Source organism: Diadema antillarum, unplaced genomic scaffold, assembly GCF_040938485.1.
Source record: "Diadema antillarum isolate AM-2024a unplaced genomic scaffold, OU_Dant_1.0 seq00001547_RagTag, whole genome shotgun sequence".
Classification (NCBI taxonomy): domain Eukaryota; kingdom Metazoa; phylum Echinodermata; class Echinoidea; order Diadematoida; family Diadematidae; genus Diadema; species Diadema antillarum.
Genome location: NW_027272276.1, coordinates 135,119 through 159,772, shown reverse-complemented (window position 1 = coordinate 159,772; position 24,654 = coordinate 135,119). Strand labels below are relative to the sequence as shown.

General features: G+C 39.8%; 1 protein-coding gene across 1 annotated transcript; it reads right to left on the bottom strand.

Annotated features, from left to right (window-relative positions):
• Positions 1-22,841, bottom strand: LOC139710608 (fatty acid hydroxylase domain-containing protein 2-like). Its single transcript, XM_071622533.1, has 7 exons — positions 22,713-22,841; positions 12,664-12,790; positions 11,969-12,170; positions 9,226-9,347; positions 7,548-7,756; positions 1,488-1,760; positions 1-770 (listed from the first exon to the last, which is right to left on the bottom strand). The coding sequence occupies exons 2-7, from the start codon at positions 12,781-12,783 to the stop codon at positions 596-598; spliced, it is 1,101 nt and encodes a 366-aa protein (XP_071478634.1). The 5' UTR covers positions 12,784-12,790; positions 22,713-22,841; the 3' UTR covers positions 1-595.
• Between the last annotated feature and the right edge of the window lie 1,813 nt (positions 22,842-24,654).

The window sequence follows — 24,654 nt, the reverse complement described above, 5'->3', positions numbered from 1 at the left end:
CTTTGATAGCAACACATGACACCAGTGCAGTTCAACAAGAAGGTGATGTATACTAACTTGTCACTATGCCTTATTTTGATCATTTATTCACACTCATAATCTTGTCCTAGAATAATTCCTACTTCTCTGTAAAGTGGGGTAACAAGTTGGATAAAGAATATGGCACATGAAAAATGAAGTCATATGGAGAAAGAGCATATCATTCATTAATCATATGAAGAAAACACACTCTAGTGCCAGCTGCCACATAGATAAAAAACATGCTAAACAGCTCTGTCATAAAAAAAAAAACCCAACCAAAACCCCAAATGCACACAACAAACCATATCTCTGGTATGTGGGCTGTTATCTTTTGCCCCACATCTCATTCATTTATGAAACATTAAGCATCTAAAATGGAATATTTAACCTATGTATTCGAGAACAAAATAAGTTGAATAATTTTGCAGTATGCATACATATTACATTCCTTTAATGTGTTGTACTAGGATACTTAGACATTGCTTTTCATACATGTGGTGAATTGTTAAGCTCTACAATTGCACTACAAGCTTTATAACTGGAGCAACATTCCAAGATACACCCTAGAAATGATTCACTCCTCCTTGCATGGGACTGCTTTGTGCTTTGGGTCATCAGGGAAGGTGTGAGCAACTGGAGTGAGCCCAAGCAGGAGAAAGTGTCGCTGGTAGGCCTTTGTCTTCCGAAACAGGTTGTCAGTCCCATGGAAACGGTCCAAGATGCCCAATGTGCCATAATTATTGGTGAACCTAATAGACAGAATCAAAACGTGGATTTACAGAAATTGTGAATATACCAGTAAAAGAAGCTATTATAACCTTGACTTGAAACCTGGGAAGCATCAAAAGTTTGCAGTACACTAATCTTCTCTCATCTCAGGAAAGTCAAAATGCAGTGCTATTCCTTCCAATAACTTTTCTACACAATACACAACTCTCTGGGGTTAATCATCATCATGATGGTTGAAGAAATATCATATTCTGATGCCTACCCACTGCCAGCACTCACACCTGCACTGATCATGAAATGGAGGCTTTCAAACTGTTTAAGATGTGTAGAAATCCAGTGCCCTGGTTTTGGCTAGGTAAGTCATATTATCTGCCTTTGACTGTCCCTAGTTTGGTGAGGTAAGTCATACCAACCTTTGCTGCTCTTTATAGCTTTTAATGTTTATGTAGGAAGTGGGTATTTCACTCTCACTTCAATAAGTTCAATTCTTTTTGTTCTGCTTTGTTTGGAAGTTATGAGATTTGGCTTAAATTATTGGTTTTGTTACAAGCATAATATGCACAATACACTGACTTGCATGAGAGAAAAATTGAGACTGTGGAAATGTTCTTACAATATTCAGTATCTCTTCATGCAAGTGTCTGTTATATCAGGTTCCACCTGTACTGAGTTTCCCCTGTACCCATTAAGCACTGCTAATTCCCATCACTCATGTAGCACTATAACACAAGGCTTACTTAAGATGGTGGAAGTCATGAGCTTCAGGCGAGGGCAGTAGAGGAAAATGGTAGCCACAGTGAGAGATGATAGCCGACGTCTGTACAATTGTGAGCCACATACAGAGAGTGGCAATATGAGAACCCATGACCATAGGCCCCATGATTGCAGGCAGAGTGTTGGCAACGATGTGTTCAATTGGGTGTGCGTAGATGGCTACCACACTGATGGGTGCAGTCCACTCGTGATGCTTCTTGTGGATGTATTTATAGAGACGAGGATGATGAAACAACCTGTATCAAAGAAGAGAGATTTATATTAGAGTCTCATTAAGATGAAACTAGATGCACTTGATCATTATCATATGGGAATTCACTGCACTGCAGATGAAAGAAACATGTATCTCCATAAAAATTGGAAGAGAGAAACTGCACAGAAGATTGCCAGATAAACCATTCAACTCCCCATCCCCATTCAAATCATCATCCCCAGCCGATGAAAGTTTTTAGTATCATTCAACTCTCCTTAATAAGCTCCTTTTATAAGTAAATCAAATAACTGTGTTGACCTTTTTTTTGACATGCATCTATCTGATAATAAATATCAATTCATTACACTATTGAACCAAATGTCAATTTCTGTAAAAGATAAATTCACCTGACTAAGTTTGACTTAATGAACAAACTTTTACACCATAAAAAGAGCTCACATTAGACAAATTGATTTCAACTTTCTGGTTAAGATGTACTCTTTATTCTAAAGTAAGTAATTCAATTCATGACCAAAGAAGGTGGTAAATGAAGAACATAGAAACTGTCACAGATTTCTGCCGTCTGTAGTTAAATTTGTGACTTGATGATTAACAAGGAAGGATAAGGAAAAAACAGCACCATATTTGCCGGCGATAAGGCCGCACTATTTTTAGCAAAAATAAAGCAGTAAAGTCTGGGTGAGGCCTATACGCCAGCACAAGCAAATTACTCTATTTCTTTCCAACTCAAGAGAATCCCCTTTCAACCGACACACATAATCATGTATAGGACTATGCAATGTGCCGATTGTTATTGTTATCGGTAGGAAACATGTGGAAATACATAGAAATAACAACGTTTCCATCAATAGAAAAATAATGTAGAAAATCATGTTTTGATCACAACAAAATCCCTCTGATTTTTTTCTTCTGCTTTTCATCACCAAAGTCGAGATGCGGCTTATCCGGCATTGCGGCCTTATTGAGAGTTAACTCTGTGAGAAGTGGTGTTTATAAGAGGTATCTGTGTGAGTAGTAGTATCTGATAAGAGATGACTGTGCGAGTAGTAGCTACATATGTATATTATGTAATAAGAGGTACCTGTGTAAGTAGTAGTGTGTAGTCAGAGTTACCTGTGTGAGTAGTAGTATGTAGCTAGAGAAGCACTCTGAGAGCGCAGACCTCCGCCAAGCATGCAGCTCATTTCCATCACTGATCTTGTTCTTCCATAGAGATATGTCCACCCCATACGTACTTATAGCATGCTGAAGTGTTTAAAGTGTGCTGAAAGTCGCCCGATTTCCCAATATAGAAGCCTTTGTCACGTCATAAAACCCTCAGCTGCATGCGCGCCTCGCCCTAGCAGAAACTAGAGCCCGCACTTTAGTGTGCACATGCAAACCTCAAATAGTACGCGCAGCCTGAACTCCAAGTTCATTGACCCTACTTGCCAAAATATAAAAAATCCTTCATAAATTCCCAAAAAATTCTCGGATCACTACCAAAAGTTAATCGTTTGTTTAATACTTGTGCCATTCTCAACCTTTCCTGCAAGTTTCATCCCAATCCGTTAACTACTTTTAGAGTTATTTTGCACACGGACAAACAAACGAATGAACGAACGAACGAACGAACGATCGAACGAATGAACAAAGCAATGGTAACAAAAACATAACCTCCTCCCTTGACGGAGTTAATAAGAGGTACACGTATGTGTGTGAGTAGTGGTGTGTAATAAGAGATACCTGTGTGAGTAGCAGTATGTAATAAGGGTTCTCTGTGTGAGTAGTAGTGTGTAAAGCCCACTCACACCCTTGCTGTTTTAGCTGCGTATAGCTCCGTTAGCCGAACACTGCCTTAAAGTAGCCTCACGCAGCACTCCGGGGCAAAATATTCTGTAGCAGTCACATTGTTGCATTGTAGCTTGTTTATTTTTTACAAAATGATTGCCTATGCTTGCCTAAGTTTGCTTTTCACCTCGCTCCAGCTTCATTTCTCGTAACAGTACGATTCAATACGAAGATCGTTCACCCCGTTGCACGTGTACCTCGTTCGCCACTCGTTCGTTGCTCGATAGCAGCTCGCATTAACTCGTTTTTTTTCCCGTTTCACTGCTCATCCACTCGCTTTAACTAGACTATTGCAGAGACTCCAACTCTCCTGCTTTCGACGGGATATCTCCCACCGAAAGCCCATTTTTGCACAATCTCCCGTTCTCCCGCTTGAGATTTGATTTCTCCCGCCCTGGCTTTGTGTCTCCCGTTAGGAAAGGATTTCTTACTTATTGCTGTATCGTATGTTGAACTAGAAATGTCGCTAAGGCGACTGCTATGCCTCCGCCATAATGCATGATTCTCCTAATAGGTCTATAGTATATGTGGACAATGCATAATTACATTTTCACAATATTGGCAAAATATTGAAATTACATGTTTGTCACAAATGTGTTGAATGTTCACCTTCCTTTACCTAGGTTTAATTAGATGAATAGGAGAGCATGTATTTGGGGATTCAAGGACTTTAACTTGACTTTGACCCATTCATAAGTGTATGAATACTGTAATTTTCAAGGTATGGAGAAAAAGTGTAATTTCTGTATTGAAAAGTACACTGTTACCGTTTTCTTTTGGCCTTTGACCCTAAAATTCATAGGATAATCACTGTCAGGCAGAACATGCATAAATACGTAGTAAGTTTCAAGATAACTTGAGCCACTTCTGAGATATGGAGGAAAAAGTTAGTTCAGCACTTTCCCTTGATCTTTGACCTTTGAGGCAAACCCCCGCCCCCCCCCCCCCCCCCCAAAAAAAAAAAGAGAGAAAAAAAACTTTCCAGATAATCTAGGTTATACATGCATACACCAAGTGTAAAAAAAAAAAATTGCTGGCATTACATAAATATGAGGGAAATAGTGACAATTTGAAGTGTTGCACTTGACCTTTGACCCCTGACCTTTGACCCTATGAACCCTAGATTCTCTAGATAATAACTGCCAGTCAGTACATGTTTATATACTATGTTCCATGAAGATACCTTGAACAATTTCCAAGGTACGGAGAAAAAAAGCGAAGTTTTAATATTTTAACTTGACCTTTTGACCTTTGACCTTTGACCTCATGACCCAAAACTTTCACAAGAGAATCTTAATTGGGTAATACATGTATACACTAAGTTTCAAGAAAATATCTTCAGGCATTGCATAGATATGGAGGAAATAGTGAAATTTTACGTATTTGACCTTGACCTTTTGACCTTTGACCTTGACCATGTGCACCCAAAAGTTGATAGGCACAACTTCACCCCCTAATACACATACATGCCAAGTTTCATTAGGATACCTTAAAAGGTTTTGATAGTTACCCTGTCCACAAAATTTACTACGGACGGACGGAAGGACGGACGGACGGACGGACGGACGGACAACCCGAAAACATAATGCCTCCGGCACCACTTCGTGGCGGAGGCATAAAAATAAGCCTTAGATAGCACGAGAGACCATCTAGAACGATAGACTGGACCCCGGCTGCAATGAATTTCGCGCTTCGCGCATATCAACTTGGAATCTCCCGTTTGCTAGGGGTTTCAGGCGGGAGAATCTCCAGATCAGAAGGTGCTTGGGGTTGGAGTCTCTGCTATTGCTTGTTCCGGCTCGTTTCGCTGCGTATCAGTTCGCCCTGCTGCATACAAGCTCGTAGAGAGTTTCACTGAAAAGTTTTGACATTTTGCAGGGATTTTTTTTTTTGTGGGGGGGGGGCACAAAGGACGTTTGGTTCAAATTCTTCCAAAAGCACCACATTTGGTACACATGTTGCCCATACCATTAAAGGGAAGGTAAACCCAAAGAGCAATGTGGATTGAGTGAAAGCAGCAACATTAGTAGAACACATCAGTGAAAGTTTGAGGAAAATTGGACAATCGATGCAAAAGTTATGAATTTCTAAAGTTTTAGTGTTGGAACCGCTGGATGAGGAGACTACTAGAGGATATGACGTATGAGTGGACAACAATACAAAGAAAATATAAAGGAAATTCAACAAAAATTCACTTTTCTAGAATTATGAAAGAGTAATGGACCAACCGCTTTCAGAAAGCAGGGGAAATAATTGCTACCCTTAACATATGTCAATATCAAGTTGATGGAATTTGTAATTTTCATGGAAAATGGATTTTTGTAGAATTTTCTTTATATTTTCTTGGTATTGTTGTCCACTCATACATCATAACCTCTAGTAGTCTCCTCATCCAGCGGTTCCAACACCAAAACTTTAAAAATTCATAACTTTTGCATCGATTGTCCGATTTTCCTCAAACTTTCACTGATGTGTTCTACTAATGTTGCTGCTTTCACTCAATCCACATTGTTCTTGGGGTTTATCTTCCCTTTAATATTTCCATTTTTGATGGGCGCCAAGAAGGGCGCCCTCCGCCAAATCCAATAAGGCCGCCATCTGAAATTCAAGTCACTTGCATTGAAAAAAGGTTAACATTTCACAATCATTTTCAAAATCTATATTAGAGGTTTGCTGGGTAAATGAAATTGATTCTGATGTTGTTTTTATGGTCTAAAGTCAACTTTTCCTTATTAAAAGGTCACCCAACTGTCGCTTTGGTCAAGACATTTTTTTATTACAGGTTATTTCAAAAAATTTTTTTTTTCAAAAATTTTAAGAATGGCTTGCCTATGGTCACCATAACAGGAATGACAACCTTGCTATTGATATACCTGCAGTTGTTGAGAATAGAACAGAGCATACTACTGGTTACAAAAAAAACCACAAAATTACTTTTCTGTGATACATATGTGTGGTACTAAAAATACACTTTGAGAAAAACAGGATTTTCCACAAAATCTACAATAATAGCGGGGAACTCAGTTCAAGGCGTTTTTAAAAATGATATGTTTGGATCGGATGTTGCTGAAAGCACACAATCATTACAAAAGCTTCATGATTTGTTAAGCATATTGTGTTTCTCATGTCAAATAAGTAAATTTCAATCAAATTCAACTAGATTTTGTATTCACAGATATATATATGCAGTCATAGCGAGCTAAAGCGAGCAGCATCGAAAAGGAACGAGGAGGAACGAGGTAAGGCGAGGAGGAACGAAGGGGAGCGAGCGACGGACGAGCTAGATTCGCAATGTAGCGAGCTACATCCGCAATGGTCCTTGCTATTAAATGCGAGCAGAGTACTAAGAATAGTGTGTGGTGATGTGAGCTAAAGCGAGGTAATGCGAGGTGAGGCGAGCAGGTATCGCAACCATACGCAGTGAAATGCAGTTCAAAGTAAAGCTGCGTTGGCTTGCGTTAAGCAGCTTGTTGTCACTCGTCCTTGTTCGTCCTTGCTCGCATTAGCTGGTTGTCCCTCGTCTTAGCTCGTATGGATTTTGATCTTGCGTTCATTTGCAGATATTTGAAAAATTCAAACTAGCGAGCTAGAACGCAAAGCCTCTGCATTAGTCTCCGTATTGACCTCGTATTAGCTTGTTTCATTGCGTAGTACTATGTTAGGATGCATTAGACTGCGTTCGGGCAATACGCAAGCTCGAAACACAAAGGTGTGAGCTAGGCGTAATAAGGGTTTCTTTGTAGTGTGAGTTACCTGTGTGAGTAGTGGTGAGAGTTAACTGTGTGAGTAGTGGTGTGAGTTACCTGTGTGAGTTGTGGTGTGAGTTACCTGTGTGAGTAGTGGTGTGAGTTAACTGTGTGAGTAGTGGTGTGAGTTACCTGTGTGAGTAGTACGTAGTATGTCATAAAAGATACCTGTGTGAGTAGTGGTGTGAGTTAACTGTGTGAGTAGTAATGTGTAATGAGAGAGTTTCAGGTACCTGTGTGAGTAGTAGAAGCCCATCTCCTCTATAATAATGAAGACAAAGAGTTCAATCATAACCCACTGGAAGGTGGGTAACTCTGCTGGACTGAAGCCACACTCCCTCCATCCCATGTAATAATATACAGCCAAAGCTAAAGGCAAGACAACCACTGTCTGGTTAGCAATGACCGTCAGAACAGCCCTCCTCAGCTTGCCAGGGGGAATCTGTTGATTAAAACACAGACAAGATTTTGCACTCACTCAGGTTGTGGCAAAATAATACATTGAAGCTTGTCTTCTCTCAACACTTCAATACATTCAACAGCACTAAAGACATTTTGGGATTGCCAAAGGTATTGGAGAATTAAGGGTTTCTGGAATGAACACAAACTGTACTATAGGGCTTTCTATAGCTCAGTTGATAGAGCACCGGGCTAGTAATCCAGAGGTCTCAGGTTTTGAATCCCGATGGAATCTCATTTTCTTTGCTCATTTTCCACTAATAAATTGCATCCATTTCTGGTCAGTTTCCTTCCATTTGCAGTTGTATGGTAAACATGAGAATTATCCAATAATGCTACAACCAAAAAAAAGCTTTTTGTTTTTCATATCATGTTTACTAATCACTACAGCTACAACAAGACTGATTCAGGTTTGTAGAGGGCAGCAGACAAGCAGACTGAGTCACAGTGGTAAACATGTTTATCGCGCACTTGTAGCAGGAGTACACGCACTTGTAACAAAGGTTCGCGCATTAAGCAAGCGTTCGTGCACTCAGTACGAGACGCCTATTGAATAAAACAACCATGCATCAGTTTTTCATTCCGTGCGCGTGCATCATTGTAGGGAATTGTAATGTAGGGAAAGGGGTGGAAGGGTGGGGGGGGGGGTTAGGCGTGAACACCGCAGTACTGGCACTGCCCATGCCGATAGAGGGCCATAATACACGAATCGCCTCTTAGAATCGGTCTATAGAAGTATAGTGGCCCTCCAACAACTTGTTTATTTCATACAGTGTCCTATTCTTGCAGAACATGTTCAATTTGAAATGCACCACAATCCATATTCATGTTACAGATGAGGCTCAGAGGGTTCACTCTAACCACCACAGTCTACAAGCTTCACACTTTGAAGATGCTGCTATAAACAGTTAGCTACATTCAAACTTGAGGCAGCTAATAAGGGATAATTTGACAACCTCAGTGATACAGAATGGTAGAAACCAATTTATTTTCTTGGGACAGTTTTCCATTCCCTAGGGGAACCTGGCGACCTGTGTATTAAATCTAGGGGGATTTCAGAATTTGGCATGGAACAGGTTGAAGGGATAAATCTTCCTTTTTCCCCACTCTGACTTCTGCAAAGAATGAAATCAGGACAGCCCCCATTACCCCCCCCCCCCCCACTACAAACTTGGATGGAGAGGAAAATACTTTTGACAAAGAGTGTGTAAGTGCTAATATTAGTGCACTTCCTAAACAAACAATTAATACCTCCATACCACGATGGCCTTTCTCCAATGGGTCTGTATGCTTATTTTCTATTTGGTGCCTCATCCCCTCTCCCACTAATAAAGAGTCCTCTTTCTCTTTCCTTCTATCTTTATGAATAGAAAGTACTTGTAAACACAATGTTTAATAAAATTGAATGTGGTATATAGGACCATGTGCAGGTTTAGTGTGTCATGTACTTACTGGGTCATTTTGGTTTGATTGGATCTTGTAACGCAGCAAGACAGAGGGCCACTTGTAGATATCCACAGTCAAGAAGAATGCACAGACAATCCAATACTGAATAATCAGGAAACTTTCAGCAGCTGCAAAGATAAGTATGCAATGCAGGCATATTGATCATGTGCAGAAGGCCATAACAATAATTATCAGGCTATGTAATGTAAACCCACATGTAAATATATGGGACACAAATGCCTATTCAAAGAGTAATTTTCCCTTTGGATTACAATCATGTTCAAATTATAAAACAAATTTCAAGCACTTATTTTTGCTTTTTTGAAAGTAGTCAAACCTATGGGCAATTTCAAAACATTAAATACATAGGTACTGTTCATCCAGTAACAAATTCAGCTGATGGCTCACAAAGATCAACAGAAAGAACCATATCATGGTACTCTCATATTAACTACATCAAGTAAATTGTAGTCTTTGTACTGTCTCTGCCTTTGAAAGGAAATTCATCCCCACAAAGCGAGAGGCAATGGAAAGTGGCTTTAATCCACTGAAATATTGAGTGCTATTATTAGCAATGCTAGACATGTGCCAATAGGTGGAATATAGTGTGCATGCGGTAAATATGGAATTTAGCCTAAACCCACTCGGCTTTGCCTTGTGGGTTAAGCATTCCATAGAACTTTTACCTTATGCACACAATTCTGACTGATGCACTCAGACCTGTGATATGCATCACTTGTATACTGATGCATGGCTTTGCGTCTACAACAAACCTAAATGAAATGCATCCTGAAAATCTGCCTAGTGCCAGTAATTGACAGCAATACAATTAAAACAATGGATTTCTGGAAAAACCTTGTCCATCGTTCTGTAAAACAGACCATGATGATCTTTTTTTTCTTTTTGCACATCAGTAGGAAAAGTGTTCATGACATACTTCAGGAATCGACTCTAAACCCATGAGGCCCAGCCCCGAGGGTTGAACAATTCCATAGTCATATATGCGAAGGGGTAATTGGGTTTTCCTGGTATTGCATTGCAATTTGCTTTGCATTTTTTACATCACTGCTACATAAACTTTTTTGTAGCTGTTTTATTCCACAGAAGTGTACAGGATACCATTCAAAATATTGTTCATCAGCTCAAATTGCTAATCAAATATGAGTCAGAAAATTATTGCCCGTATACCTTTTGCACACTATTCCCATAGATAACGCACCGAGACCTGTGCATATAGAATTTAATGACTATGGCAGAAAATGACTTCTGTTTCATACTGGTACCCTTCTCTTTGTATAAAATGCCAACCATCTCAACTTGTCATCACTATCATCTACAAATTGTGCGTGTACAAGTCCCAAAGGCAAGTCCAAGTTAAAGAGCCAAATCCAACTCAAAGAGAAAAAAAAATTCATAGAGGAAAAGGAAAAATGAAAGCCACATACACGTATTAATCAATTATCAAGAAACATGTCCAGTCAAAAAGCAGAGCATCAACCCTATGAATGTTTCCATGTTGATATCCATAGCATACATGATGGTGACTTTGAAACAGTTGTCTGGAACTAGTGACCATAATATTTGTTCCTCTCCACTCCACGTTATTTGTAAGCTGACAAAGGATTTGAATGGAATGCTAATTGCAAAAGAATTGCAAGTAAACATAAATGACTGAACACATTATTTTCAGAATTAAAGTCAACAGCAACTTTTGGCAGCACATCACCAAATGCACTTGACTTCATTTATTGGTTCTTGTTATTGTTGCTGTTTAGAAATTTGGATTAAAGGATTGTCTTCCTTGAAAGATGCAAGTAAACGAACATACTGTTTTGGCAAAGTTTCATGCTAGCATACTGTATATACAGACCTTTGCAATAGTGGAGACATGTAAAAGATATGATGATCATGTTCATGAGAAATCATTCTAAAAAAAATGCATGGGGGCATTTCAAAGGTAAAAGTGTACATTTCAGGGATGTCACGTTATTTTCTATTTCCAATGTGCATTACCCCCCAAGAGAATATGATCTTTGAGAATACTTTAATGAGATATCTTTGCCTCTGCAGAATACTTCAAACAAGCAATGCATTAGAATTCATGCCAAAATAAAAATTTTGGGGTGAACGTATGTTACGCTGGTCTGACATATACGTACTATTCAAGATATAAAGGACAAATAATAAATGATCAGGTGCTATAGAAATTTTGTTGTTTTGCAAAGTGAATGGCTTTATATTGTACAGAAAAAGATAATAACAGCCCCTAAATTTTATTGAACACCATGTTTTATACTATTTCTAGACTTAGTGAATGTACTGTATGTGGTCGGACATAACTGTTCCATTATTGCAATTACTTAAACTCATAGATCATAGCTCAAATCTATGGAAAGTTATTGAGAATACACCACAATACTGTGAGTACAGTGCTTATCAGGGAAAGTTTGCAGCCGTTTAGAACTTTTATCTTGTTGGACTTCATCAATATTCAAACTTGACTGGCATTATTCAGGTTATGTACCTGTAGTGTCAGTTTGGTGGTCACAGCTCAAAGCTGTGGAAAGTTAGAGAGAGTGACCACCAAATTGTTGACGATGCAGGCCGAAAAAGTGAAACCTACATTGTATGGTCCGCTTCCACTACGTGGGCGAGACAACCAGAAACATGACATTGCTAAGTTACAGAAACAGAACTATGATTCCATTCAGTGTGTTGACATATTAACTTGTGAAAAGCTCATACATACCTAGTGAAATGTTGAGGTGATCACCTTCAAAGAAATCATAAATCTTTCCCCATTGCCTCATCCAGAAGTCACCAGACACACCCCAGAAGAGCTGCAAGTAGTATGTGACGGTGTTACGAAAAGCTCCCACCACGATGATAAAGCCTCCCACAATGAGGGCAAGTTTGGTGAAGACCTCACAGTAATGGGTCACCCAGCCTCCCTGCTGACAAACACACAATGCATTCACAAGGTTAACATCTTCCTGAAACTTTCCTACAAGCTATAATGGTATGATTAACATTGGGGGGGGGGGGGGGGGGGGTTCATAACAGAATACTGTTTGGAATAAAGGCTGTGAAATTTACAAGCATCAAACCCAAGAAGTATGGGCAAATTGGACTACCAATATCCAAAACAAGGATTGTTGATATAAACGGTTTTGATGATCCAACATGGCATCATGTGGCCATCCTGCCTGCAGGGTGTCATAGTTTCTCTTGAGAGCAAGTCAGAGTGACTGGAATTGAAGGCTTTTCAGGAGTTATATCATGGTTTAGTGTCTCCAATGAACTTTATTGGCCCATTTCATAGGAGAATCAACAAATGTCTTGTGTGGATTTAAAGGGGCAGGGTCTGAAATTCATCCAGAGGAATGCTAAGTCGTGTTTGTACTTTACACTTAGAAGTATGGATTCTTAAATATCACAAGTCACCCTTTGCTCCTGCTCATTTTCTCCATTTTTCTCTGCAGATCTTTCTTCCAGGGAAGCTTTGTTGGTTGGCAGCCTGCAGCACTCTTCCGCAACAGCTAACTTTGTGTCCATGCTTGTCATCTCCAATCTTCATGGTGAAATATGAATGAACAGACAGAGCAGAAACAAATGTCACAACTAGTTAAAGAAATTTTACTCTTTACCAGGTTACGCAAGGATCCCACGGGGGTTTTACACTCATCTGAAGTTTAAGAGAAATGCAAGTTTGATGCCCATGCTCAATGGAGCTCTTTCATGGTATCAGTAACAAAACTATCACAACCTCTCAAGCAGCCTTCACTGAAATCTCCAATAAATAATATGGACTTCAAAAAATTATCACAAATTCCTTACCCAGTGGCAAAGTCAAATTATTGTTGCTTGAAGTACATTTTGGTGAGTTTTCATAATTTACAGACTTTTTGAAACCATAGACGTTTCGATATCCCACAATATATCATCAGTGAGGCCTTAATTGTGTCGTACATTGGGTGAAATTCGTCACTAAGAAAAAAAAAAGAGTGGAAACCAAGAGAATCAATGTTATGCTCATCAATAAAAAGCTAGGTATTTGAGGTATTCTGATTCTTTCACTTGGATGGTTCGATATCCACTGCAGAGTAGGCCTACATGTATAACACTTTGCAGGTAAAATAACCTGAAAATGACTACCCCCCCCCCAAAAAAAAAAGAAAGAAAAAAGAAAAAAAAAAGAAGTGTCCTGATGTGGAGAAAATGTTTTCTTCCATCAGTGCTTTATATCTTCAGGGCATTTACTTAATGGCCTGTGTCTGGGTAAGAATGTATGACACAAACAATACAAATTATAGTTTGTATCGAACAGCAAGGTTAGGGTTAGAGTTAGCTGTTGTGTCCCCTTACTGCATACATATATGCAGATCTTTCTTTTTCTTAAAAATTTTTCTTAAAAAGAAAGCTCTTAAAAACATGATAATGATGGGAAAGAAGGATGGCCTGATTCAATGAGCTTCATGTGTTACCCACCTGGGTACATCAAAAAGTCATAACTACGCCTGCTTGCTAATCAGTGAATATGTTCCTCGAATCATGACCCCTGTTACACATGAAAGGCAGCCAGAGGCCGCTTTAGGTGCAGTCAGACTGGCAAAAGATCGCGAAGTTAAAGACGGCAATCTTTAAGATCTCGAAGTCTTGCCAGTGTGACTGCAAACTTCCCGTGAAACTTCTCGATCTGTTTGCGGGCGGTGTCTCCGAAGAGAGGGCCATTGTCATGTACAAATGTGCTTTGTTACGTCACAATCACTAACCATCGGACGGCGCACTCTTTCTTGCGTGCGTACCAATGGCCCAAACTTCGCGATCTTAAACCTCTCGATCTTTTGTCAGTCTGACCGCGCCTTTTATGGATGTATACACATGAGCATTGGGGCCAGCTTGAGCAACGACAGTCCTCATGGACCCTGTTTAAACATGGATCGGCCTCAGACCACGCGTCCAACTTTACAGCTTAGGAGGAGAGCCTCAGAGGCCATATTTCTCTCACTCTCCTACTCTAGCTATATGAGTCTCCCACTAAAGATGTATGTATTTCCTTTTGCTTTCCTCTCAGCCAACTGCATAGTTTGTCATTGTGTTAAAATATAAGGCTAAGATAACACCAGATAACATCTATAACCCCAGCTGCAAGAGACATTCCACTCTGCACTCGTAATGAGCACTATGCCTAGATCATAGATGTAATATTGTGGATGCATTCGCATAATTTTTCAATGCTTGGGGTTGGAGTCCTAGCAGCGTTAAATGTCAAAAAGAGAGAGAAAAAAAAACAAGCCTGCATGAAGACTATGTGAATCAGTAATGTCACATGTTTGGGTATGATTTGTGTATCGGGGGGTGATACATCCACTTGTGGTTCAAAGACAGCATTTAAACACTTGTGACTTTCTGTCGGTCGCTGATCATTAATAGAGTAGTTCCTGATAGGAGTGCTCATCCAATGCATTACTCACACTTTCATACTGCTTGCTAAAAATCTTATACTTGATAAAAAAAATATTAAAAGGACCTAAAGCCATAATACAGTATACTCCTGTTATAACGAACATGGTTAATGAAATTCTGCTTACAGTGAAACACAAATTCAGGCCGCAACATTATCAGCTCTATGTTTTTCTATTTTTCATTCATTTGGTATAATGAAACTTCGATATAGCGAAAAAAAACTGCCGGTCCCGAGAACTTTGTCATAATTGGAGTCCACAGTATACGTGGATTGAATGAAAGCAGTGACATTGGTAGAAGACATTAGTGAAAGTTTTAGGAAAATATCCCAAAGAGAAATGTGGATTGAGTGAAAGCAGCAACCTCAGTAGAACACATCACTGAAGTTTGAGCAAAATCAGGCGATCGATGCAAAGTTATGAATTTTTAAAGTTTTGGTGTTGGAACCGCTGGATGAGGAGACTACTAGAGGTTATGATGTCATGTGTGGACAACAATATAAAAAATATAAAGGGAATTCTACAAAAAAAATATTTTCCAAGAAAATTGCAAATTCCATCAACTTGTTACTGACATTTGCTAAGGGTAGCAATATTCCCCCTGCTTTCTGAAAGTGGTTAGTCAAGTGCTCTTTCATTATGTGAGAAAAGTTAATTTTTGTGGATTTCCCTTTTATATTTTCTTTCATTGTTGTCCACACATGACGTCATCACCTCAAGTAGTCTCCTCATCCAGCGGTTCCAACACCAAAACTTGTCCGATTTTCCTCAGTCTTTCACTGATGTGTTTTACTAAATGTTGCACTGCTTTCACTCAATCCACATTTCTCTCTGGGGTTTTAAAAGTTTTTGAAAATGTTGGTTCCGTCATCGCTGGGTAAGGAGACTACTACACTTGTGTTTTAGGGTAATATAGAGAACAGAAACAAACTTCATCATGTTTTCACTTTTCTAGCTTCATGAAAAAGCATTGACTTTAACACCAACACTTTGTGTAGCTTCTTCAGTACTTCTTCTCCCAGGCCCCCCCTCCAGATCTTGGCCGTCGACCGCGCGTTCGCGACAAAAATTGGCACACACATTGCCTATGATGTAATCTAAATTACTATGAAGAAAATTTTGTGAAAAATTATCATTTATGCTAAATTATGCTAATTTATGTACAACGATGCATGAAATGAGACAATTTGGTATTTAAATCATTAAATGAAGCTCAAAACAGGCACATTTTTTTGTAAATATTCTTTTCAGTGTCCTTAGCAAATGTAAGAGAAAACAATTTTGCAATCAGAAAAAATTTCTGAAGTATTTCATTGTTTTTTGAATTTCTTACGTATTTCTTTGTTTTTCGACTTTATGTTTTTCACTGTTTTTTCGATGAAATTTGTCTGCGACATTGTTCCGAACAAGAAAACATGTTATTAATTGATTTAATCAATAAAACCCCCAAATAATCATGCTTTTATGAAATTTCCCTGTAAACACAGTTTGCATTGAAATTGTACATGAATTCACGTTTTTGAGCAATTTTTGGTCTGACATGCACGTACATATACTATGCGCAACTTCAGAACTGCGCGCCCAGGCATCGCAAGTTTGGTGACAAAAGATGCGGGAGACTTGAAAGAAAAAAGTTATGAAATGTCGCAGCGATAGCTTTTCGCGTGAGCGATACATCGCGTGAAACGTCGAGGGGCCTAGTCAGGGTTAAAGTTTGTTGACCCCTGTCTGTGACCTTTGACCTTGTGGTGACCATCCACTCCCCAAGGGACATCTACCATCCAAGTTTGGTCACAACGGACCTATGGATCAAAAGTTATGACCCATAATAGAATTTATGCGATATAAAAACTTAACATTGGGCTCTAAAAGTTCGTTGATCCATGCTTGTGACCATTGACCTTGTGGTGATCATCGCATCTACCGTACTGTCCTGTGGTACTGCCCTGTGGTACATCCCAGAGTACCACACGAGCCTGTGACACAGTACCACACAGTTCCTGTGTTAACATATATTTGTGTGGTACATTGTGTGGTACCAACCAGTACCACAGGGAGTACCACATGAGCCTGTAAAACAGTACCACACAGTTCCTGTGGTAACATTTATTTATGTGGTACATTGTGTGGTACTGACAAGTACTACAGGGAGTACCCTACAAGCCTGTGGTACAATACCACACAGTTCCTGTGGTAACATTACAAGTGTGTGGTACATTGTGTGGTACCGACAAGTACCACAGGGAGTACCACAGGACGTTTTTGTTAGGGTCCACTCCCCAAGGGACATACATATATGTACCATCCAAGTTTAGTCACAAATGGAGTTATGGATCAAAGGTCATGACCCATAATAGAAACGCCCCATAAAAACTTAACATTGGGCTCTAAAAGTTCGTTGACCCCTGCTTGTGACACTTGACCTTATGGTGATCATCCACTCCCCAAGGGACATCTACCATCCAAGTTTAGTCACAAACGGACCTAGATGGTCATGGATCAAAAGTTATGACCCATAATAGAAACGTGCCATAAAAACTCAACATTGGGCTCTAAAAGTTTGTTGACCCATGCTTGTGACCTTTGACCTTGTGGTAATCATCCACTCCCCAAGGGACATCTACCATGCAAGTTAGGTCACAAATGGAGTTGTGGATCAAAAGTTATGACCCATACTACGCGCCATAAAAACTTAACATTGGGCCCTAAAGTTCATTGACCCCTGCCTGTGAGCTTTGACCTTGAGGTGACCTTCATATATGGCATAATGTGAAACTTTGTATGACCCCTCTTCCCTCGAGGTAGCACAGGCGATCCCTTAGTCTCCCCTCACCTCTGGTGGGCTCGACAAAAAGGGTAACCACTTGCTCTTTTAGGTCCATGTAACAGAGCTCTTGAGACAGAAAACCAATGGCTGTATCACCGGAAATGACTGCTGGTGTATATTTTAGCAGTTCCCTCTATTTCCTACTTTTTTTCTTGGTCACAATTCATTTAGAGTTTCTACAGTTTGTCCATGCATTTCTTCATCTAAATTATGTTTTGTTTCATTGTAAACAGCTGACATGCATTTAAATCTCATTATATGCAAAAGTCACACTGTAATTTACTTTGATTATAAACATGCAGATATTGTATACTTTCGTCAAAAGAGGGCTTGAGAGCGACTTAACTTTATAAGTTCCATGCTGCCTTACACACTCAAATGATTAGAACTGTTAGGATGTCTACTTTCATGGCGAGTTGGAATCTACTTAGATTAAACTACCATGTAGGATGTCACAGGAGGTCTAGACCCTGATTCTTGATGCAGTAAAGTAGGCCTAATCCCTTGTTGCAGCTCTTACACGAAGCTATAGAAGTTCTACTGAACTCAGGCTGTGTGTCATGAGGTGGTACCTAGGATACACTTATGTACAACAGTCTCACTATCATAATTAAATGAATTAGCATTCAAGTACAAGTAAAATCAGCATGGATCCTACTACATTGTGTCAGATCCAACAGGAGGCTGCATTGTTCTGAGAATGGGTGGACGACAGCTCCTTGAATTGGAATAACAATGGCAGTGGCAGATCCAGGAATTCCGTAAAGGGGGAAGGGGGAATGGGCAAAAAAAAAAAAGTATTTCTGGTGACACTTCCCAGTCCAGTCAGCTGACAAGCAAAAAAAAAAGAAGAAGAAGAAAAAAAGACTCCCTTTAGACCCCTTCTTGCAACCTCCCCCCCCCCCTTCTCAGCCCATCCATTGTGACTCACATGACATACAAAATTTTAACTTGTTTAGGTAGAGTACTTCCTCAATCAATGAATTGATCCTTCACATTGGTTCATAGAAATCTTTGATATGAAGACCTTCTTGTTAGAGATACTTAACTTTTTTTTGTTGTTGTTGTGACTCACGTGACCCATACTATTGAGGAATCCTGATGTTGCTGTACTTGACTAGATTTTTGCAAGAAAGTACTTGTCCTATAGGTACACAAAATTTTCTGCATTCAATTTTGAGACATGAGGCAATAATAAGTCAAAATTTCATTATCCTGCTGACTTTTCATTTTAACTCAATTGGCATATAAAAAAGTGACTCGTGTGACACATGAGCGTGACTTACGTGACAAGTGTCATTCATGACTAAAAGTTGAGCCAATTATACTGATTCTATCAAATAAAATGAGCTAAATGTTCAACCTAACATGTTATCTGCATGTATGCTTAGTTTCATCACATGTATCTTCAAAACAAAGGAATCATCTAAGTAATTCCAATCTCTTGGATCACCGGTGCTCATAGAACATTTAATTACAGTTGAACCTCTCGTATCCGGACAAGTCGGGACCGGGGCTCATCCGGATAAGGGATTTGGCCGGATACGGGAGACTCAATGCTTTATACATGTACATATACATACACATGTACTGATGTAGCCCATTGTAGTATCACATGTAGTAATGTGTATACTGCAACCTTTTCATCGTTACATTTGGGGATGTTTCGGGATGTTGAAATGTCTGAAGGTAAGCAATTTGGAAGGAAATTTGATGCAAAGTATGTTAATCATATTGGAAGTAATATGTAATTCATGTGTGTTTGGGTAGGAGTTCTCAAGGAGTTGGGAATCCCCCTTTCTTCCCGTAATTATTTAAAAAAAAAATCACGGCGAGATTGCGTCCGGATAATAGAGAGATCCGGATAAAGGGAGGCCGGATAATAGAGGTTCAACTGTAATACATAAAACATGGCAACAGAAATACACTTTTACCTCATTTTTCCCCATTCAAATGAAAGAATTCTGGGAAATCATTCTTGTTCAATTGATTTTCTTTTTCTTATGTATTTACTGTAATTGCATCAATAAATCTTCTATTCAAAATGAATCAAATTCAAACTTTCCTTACGTTAACTTGCATATTAATTTGCTTGGATTTGTATTGAACCATTTAAACTCTTTTCGAAACTTGAAAGTTACAATGATCTGGATTCTTTTTCTTTCTTATCTACCATTCTTGACTCTGTTTGCTTGCCCTTGCCTTGGTGGCGGTACAAAATTCAACAGTTGAGAACTCTACCAGCAGGGGGCGTGGGCAGGATTTCTCTGATTCAGATTCCTGTTCAGGGTTCCTCTTTCCAAGCCGCTGCAATCGCCTAACTTCGTAGTCCATCTCGAGATACTCTAAGACTTGGCAGACTTCGGCTGTATTGTGGTATGTGTGCTCCTTCGGATCCTCAGAACTAAATTCTGACAAACCTTGTATAATGATGTTATGTTTTCTCTTTTACCTTTCCCTGTCCTCAGCCATCTTTTCTTGGACGATAGACTCGACGGTAGATTCAAGCACATCACTATAAGTTTCAAGCACATCGCTATGAGTTTTCACGTCCTTAGACTTTATGGTGTCTTTCAAGTCCTTCATGTCGGATTCAAGTTTTTTACACAAGTATTCCACCTTACACCATTTATCACTTATAAGTAGCCTCCAATTTGTCTAACCTCTCTAGTGTCCCTCCGAGGAATTTCCTGCAACGTTCTTCTACGATTTGGTCAGTTTTCACGGCTTCCAATGCCTTGGCCTCACAAGATGTACAATACCAGTGTGCAGATGATACACTGTTGTACAGACTGAATTCATCTGGTGTCAGAGAGCAACAGCTCATGCAGAACCAGTTCTGGCATCTCTCGCATTCAATACTGTCATCTCTACCAAAGAGTATTCTGCTGCATACACCACAAGTTGTAACTTGTATCCATGGTATGCTCATCCAAAGAGCTCTCTGTAGTGGTTTTAACTACAAGTGTACTGGAGTGGACTTCTCCTTACTACTGGAGTGGACTTCTCCTTACCTTATATATGTGACCGTGCACCTCAAAACGAACATAAAGTCGCACACAATGATTTTGCGTGAGGACTGAAAATAAGTGAAATGGGTCAACCTAGCCGAACTTGACTTTTTCATATATTCTGAAAGAGAGAGTCTTCTTTTACATCATGCTAAAATTTGGTATCACAAAACGGGCAGGAAAGTGTGTTTTCTTTTAGCAGTTTATCTCGAACATTTTTGGTAGAATAGTGTGATTAGGTGTGTCTTTAAAATCCCTTTTTCATTTCTGAAAATCTTGTCCACACTCTTCACTTTCAACTCTAATAACTTTTGAAAGGATAGTGCTACTGCTTTGAAAGTTGGCATTGATTATGGGCAGAATGTGTTAATGAGGCATGCTCAATTTCATTTTAATCTGATAATCCCTTCATTGTTGTTACTCTGGTGGTTTACTTCCTGTTTTTTGTCCCATTCATCACACAGCCAGCACGGTTTGGTAAAGATTACGCGCTTGAATAGACACTGTACTTCAGAGCCCCTTTTCTCAGTTCACACTTTTCCTGAGTTTGTGCTTTCTTTCCAATATTTAGGTAGGTTAGGAGAGTCCATTTGATTTGAGTTATACATCATTTTAGTCTGCTCTTTCAGAATATGGTTTTAACTAAAAATTCATGTCTGGCGACTTTTTGTTTGTTTTGAGGTGCAGGGTCACATATGACTATGAGAGTTTACAAACTTATATTTTCTTTATATCGTTGTAGGAGCCTACAATTGTACTTGCAATTGCAACACATTACACATGTGACACAAGCTGTAGTGCAGGGACTATGCAGAAACTTCAAAAATTCAGAACTTTTCTGGATTCTGGTTCTGGATGTGTACGATGCAGGGCCCTACTGGGCATAACGCATCGGACGAGAGAGGGCGCAGGGGTATTTAGGAGGTTCTATCGATGGCCTTTTTGAATGAGGCAATTGATCGTGAGTTGATAGTGGTGTCACTGAGGTGGTTCACTCGATGACAGTAGATGGGAAGAATGAATTTCTGAATTGTTCTGTTTGTGCTTTTATAGTCTTATTTGATTAAAGCACTTACTGTTATTTGTCACTTGTCTATCTAAAATATTTACAGTATCACAGTTTGTGAATTGCTTAACACGGATACGTCGTCTAGGTTTTGTAGGTTGAGCAAATGTTTGAATTGGGAGAGCTGGCACCAGCCCCCCGACCACTTTGAAGAAGAGGGTGAGTTTGAGTTTCCTTCTTCTTTCCTTCAAGTTTGGTAGATGCAATTCGGTCAGCTTGTTTGTGATGAAGCCATCATCTCTGGACACATAATCCCCTGTTATGAATCGGACAGCTCTTCTTTGAACACTTTCAAGTCTGTTTATGTCCTTTTGTAGATATGGGTCCCAGGCAGTGGCACCGTACTCAAGAAGTGATCTAACGAGTGAAGTATAGGCAGTTCGTTTAACGTTGACAGGACATAAGTAGAGGTCTCTCCGAAGGAGGGATAGAACCCAGTTCGCCTTTTGTGTGGTCTTTGCAACATGCTTCTCCCACTTCAAGTCATCAGAGATAGTGACTCCTACAAAGTAGGCAACGGATGTCGGATGTCATGGACTTGCTGCAGGATATGGTTTTCGAGCTGATTCGAGCTGCTTTTGAACAGATTGTCCAATTTTCCTCAAACTCTCTGTGTTCTAGATTTCTAAAATCCTACTATAAAAACTAAGATAGGGCCTAGGCCCTACTGCATTTGATTCACTCAATCCAGATACACATGTGATTTATGATTAATGAAGCTACGAAGGTGTGTCCTTTAACCGTTAGACTGTAGGCCTATGTCAATATGAGAGTCATAATATGATATTGATAAGAGCGAGACTAGAAATCAATGACTATGAGAGTTTACAAACAATTGTAATACGCCAGGAAAAATATGAATAATACTCAATCACCAATGCAATGCCAAATGACAATGTCAACGGCAATGCGAATGGCAATAAATTACAGTAGATTTCTAGTAACAGTTTAGGCCAACGCCCGGTTAGTACATGTGCAATACAGGAGTAGCTAGTACTCCCGTACGTCCTCATGATCGTATCCAGTGGGCAGTGCAGTGGCAGTGTCGGCAGTGACATTTCCCTACTGGCAACATTATTTCGGCTCATAAAATCACCTTCTATGGCTTTACCAACCAAGCATACCTCAGTTCCTTCTTGTTGAAGTCAGGTGCGGTGAACTTGTTGAGTATGACTAGCGTGTTAGCTGCGTAGACCAAGGAGAGGCGTTTTGTTTTGCTTCTGAATATCACCTTGATCTCCTGAGACAGTGATCGCCGGTATATAAAACACTGTAGAACTGCTGCTGCGTACTTGAAGCGCGGCGGCCGGAGGTATACCGGTATGTATGTTGCACTTGCAGAGTCTACGCACAGTCCCTATTATATCTTCGGCATACGTTATGCATACTGCTAAACACGCACCCGCAGCGCGGTTACCGGGTGCATGTGCGTAGATTGGATGTAAACATTGAGGTCACATGATAACGACGTGACCACAACAGGCACCACGGGCCCTAGCTGTTTTATCAAAAGATAAAATCGATTTTAAATTTCCTTACCACACAGGCTGCAGGCTGCCATAGACTTACAGTTGAAATCAACTATGATAATAAATTTTAACTCTTCGTAAAACAGGGCCCAGGTCCAGGGGGTGGACCGGCCTCCCTTAATTGCCTCAGTTGCACAGAGTCTGCGATGATCTTACCATCTTCGAGTAAAAACTTATTTTTCTGTGGCCCGTTGCATAAAACTTACCGTTGAATTTTAATGGTAACTACCGTCAAAATTAGGCGTCACAGCCAATCAGCTTCAAGGATTATAAAATTTACCGCTAATTTGAAGACTTACCGCTAGAAAGGAGCGGTAAGTCCAGTGGTAAGGGTTTTATGCAACAGGGCCCTGTTCTTTTGTTTTCCTCAAGAAAGCAAAATTGGTATACTACATAATATTACGAGAGAGAGAGAGAGATGCCAGGGTCAGTGAGCTACGACTGAGGCGTGAGGTAGCGTCACCCGCGCCTGAAGGAGCGAAGAGACGAAGCAGAAGCAGGGTGTGTGTGTGTGTGTGTGGGGGGGGGGGGGGGGGGGGCTTGTGGAGGAGATACGGGGTATATAGGGAGTATAATTCCCCCCCCCCCGTAATTAAAGGGCTTGTGCTTCGTGTGATTAATTACTAGAGTAGTGCATAATAATATATTTTGGCATATTCTTATATAAACACATTTCTCATACTAGTAATGTGATTTTTATTTATTCATCTTTTTATCTATTTATTCATTTATCTTGTTTTTATTTTTGGTGGCGGTGGTGGTCTGAATCCATGTTGATTATGTTTTGGGGTCTTTTCTGTGAGAAGTAAAACTTCACAGGCGTGTGAGCGTAAGTAAAAGCCCCCCAACTTATAGACTACGAAAACAAATTAAAAATGTACTGATATTTGATAGAAGATCAATTTTCTATCAGAACGGAAAGTGGTAGTTGTGATAGAGCAAAGTTAGTTCATAGCAGGCCTACTGGTGCTACACGAGTAAAAAAGTGGATATTGGTGACTATTATTGGTGCGCACTTGGGGGGGGGGGGGGGTCAAAATTGGAACCTTGATTGAGTCTTCGTCATATAGGGTAACTAGCAGAATTATATTTGTACATAAAGTGGGCACCATTCCCCAAATGATTGGGAAACTCAGGGGGACAATGCCCTATTCCCCTCCCCGCAGGGAACGGGGACAAAGCCCCCAAACCCCATCATAGTTTCCACATAATTTAGTGAATGGTAAATATAAAGGAAAATATGCGACCCTTCTAGTAGTATACATCTGCGTATGTTGACACACATGCTATTAATATTTAATTGTTGTTTCTTATATTTTTCTTTTAATGTCTTTGTCCACGAGATAGGCCCTACTTTGCATGTCTGTGTGAAGATTTGAATTTGTTAATTATAAAGTGTCTCTTTGGCATCGTCATGATTATACATAAGTCGTTCTGCTTGTTCTCTTTCTGGTATAGTTCGCTGAAGAGATCTTACATTTTGGGAACTGACCACCCTCAGTCGTTTAGGCCTACGTTGGTTGATACTTATACACAT

What these genes read in the sequence shown, in the direction of transcription:
- LOC139710608 (XM_071622533.1), bottom strand. Translation starts at nt 12,783, where the DNA reads ATGACAAGCATGGACACAAAGTTAGCTGTTGCGGAAGAGTGCTGCAGG. An exon ending in AATCAAACCAAAATGACCCA is followed by an intron (nt 7,757 to 9,225) that starts GTAAGTACATGA and finishes TTTAATCAACAG; the next exon opens with ATTCCCCCTGGCAAGCTGAG. An exon ending in GGCTTCTACTACTCACACAG is followed by an intron (nt 1,761 to 7,547) that starts GTACCTGAAACT and finishes TCTTTGATACAG; the next exon opens with GTTGTTTCATCATCCTCGTC.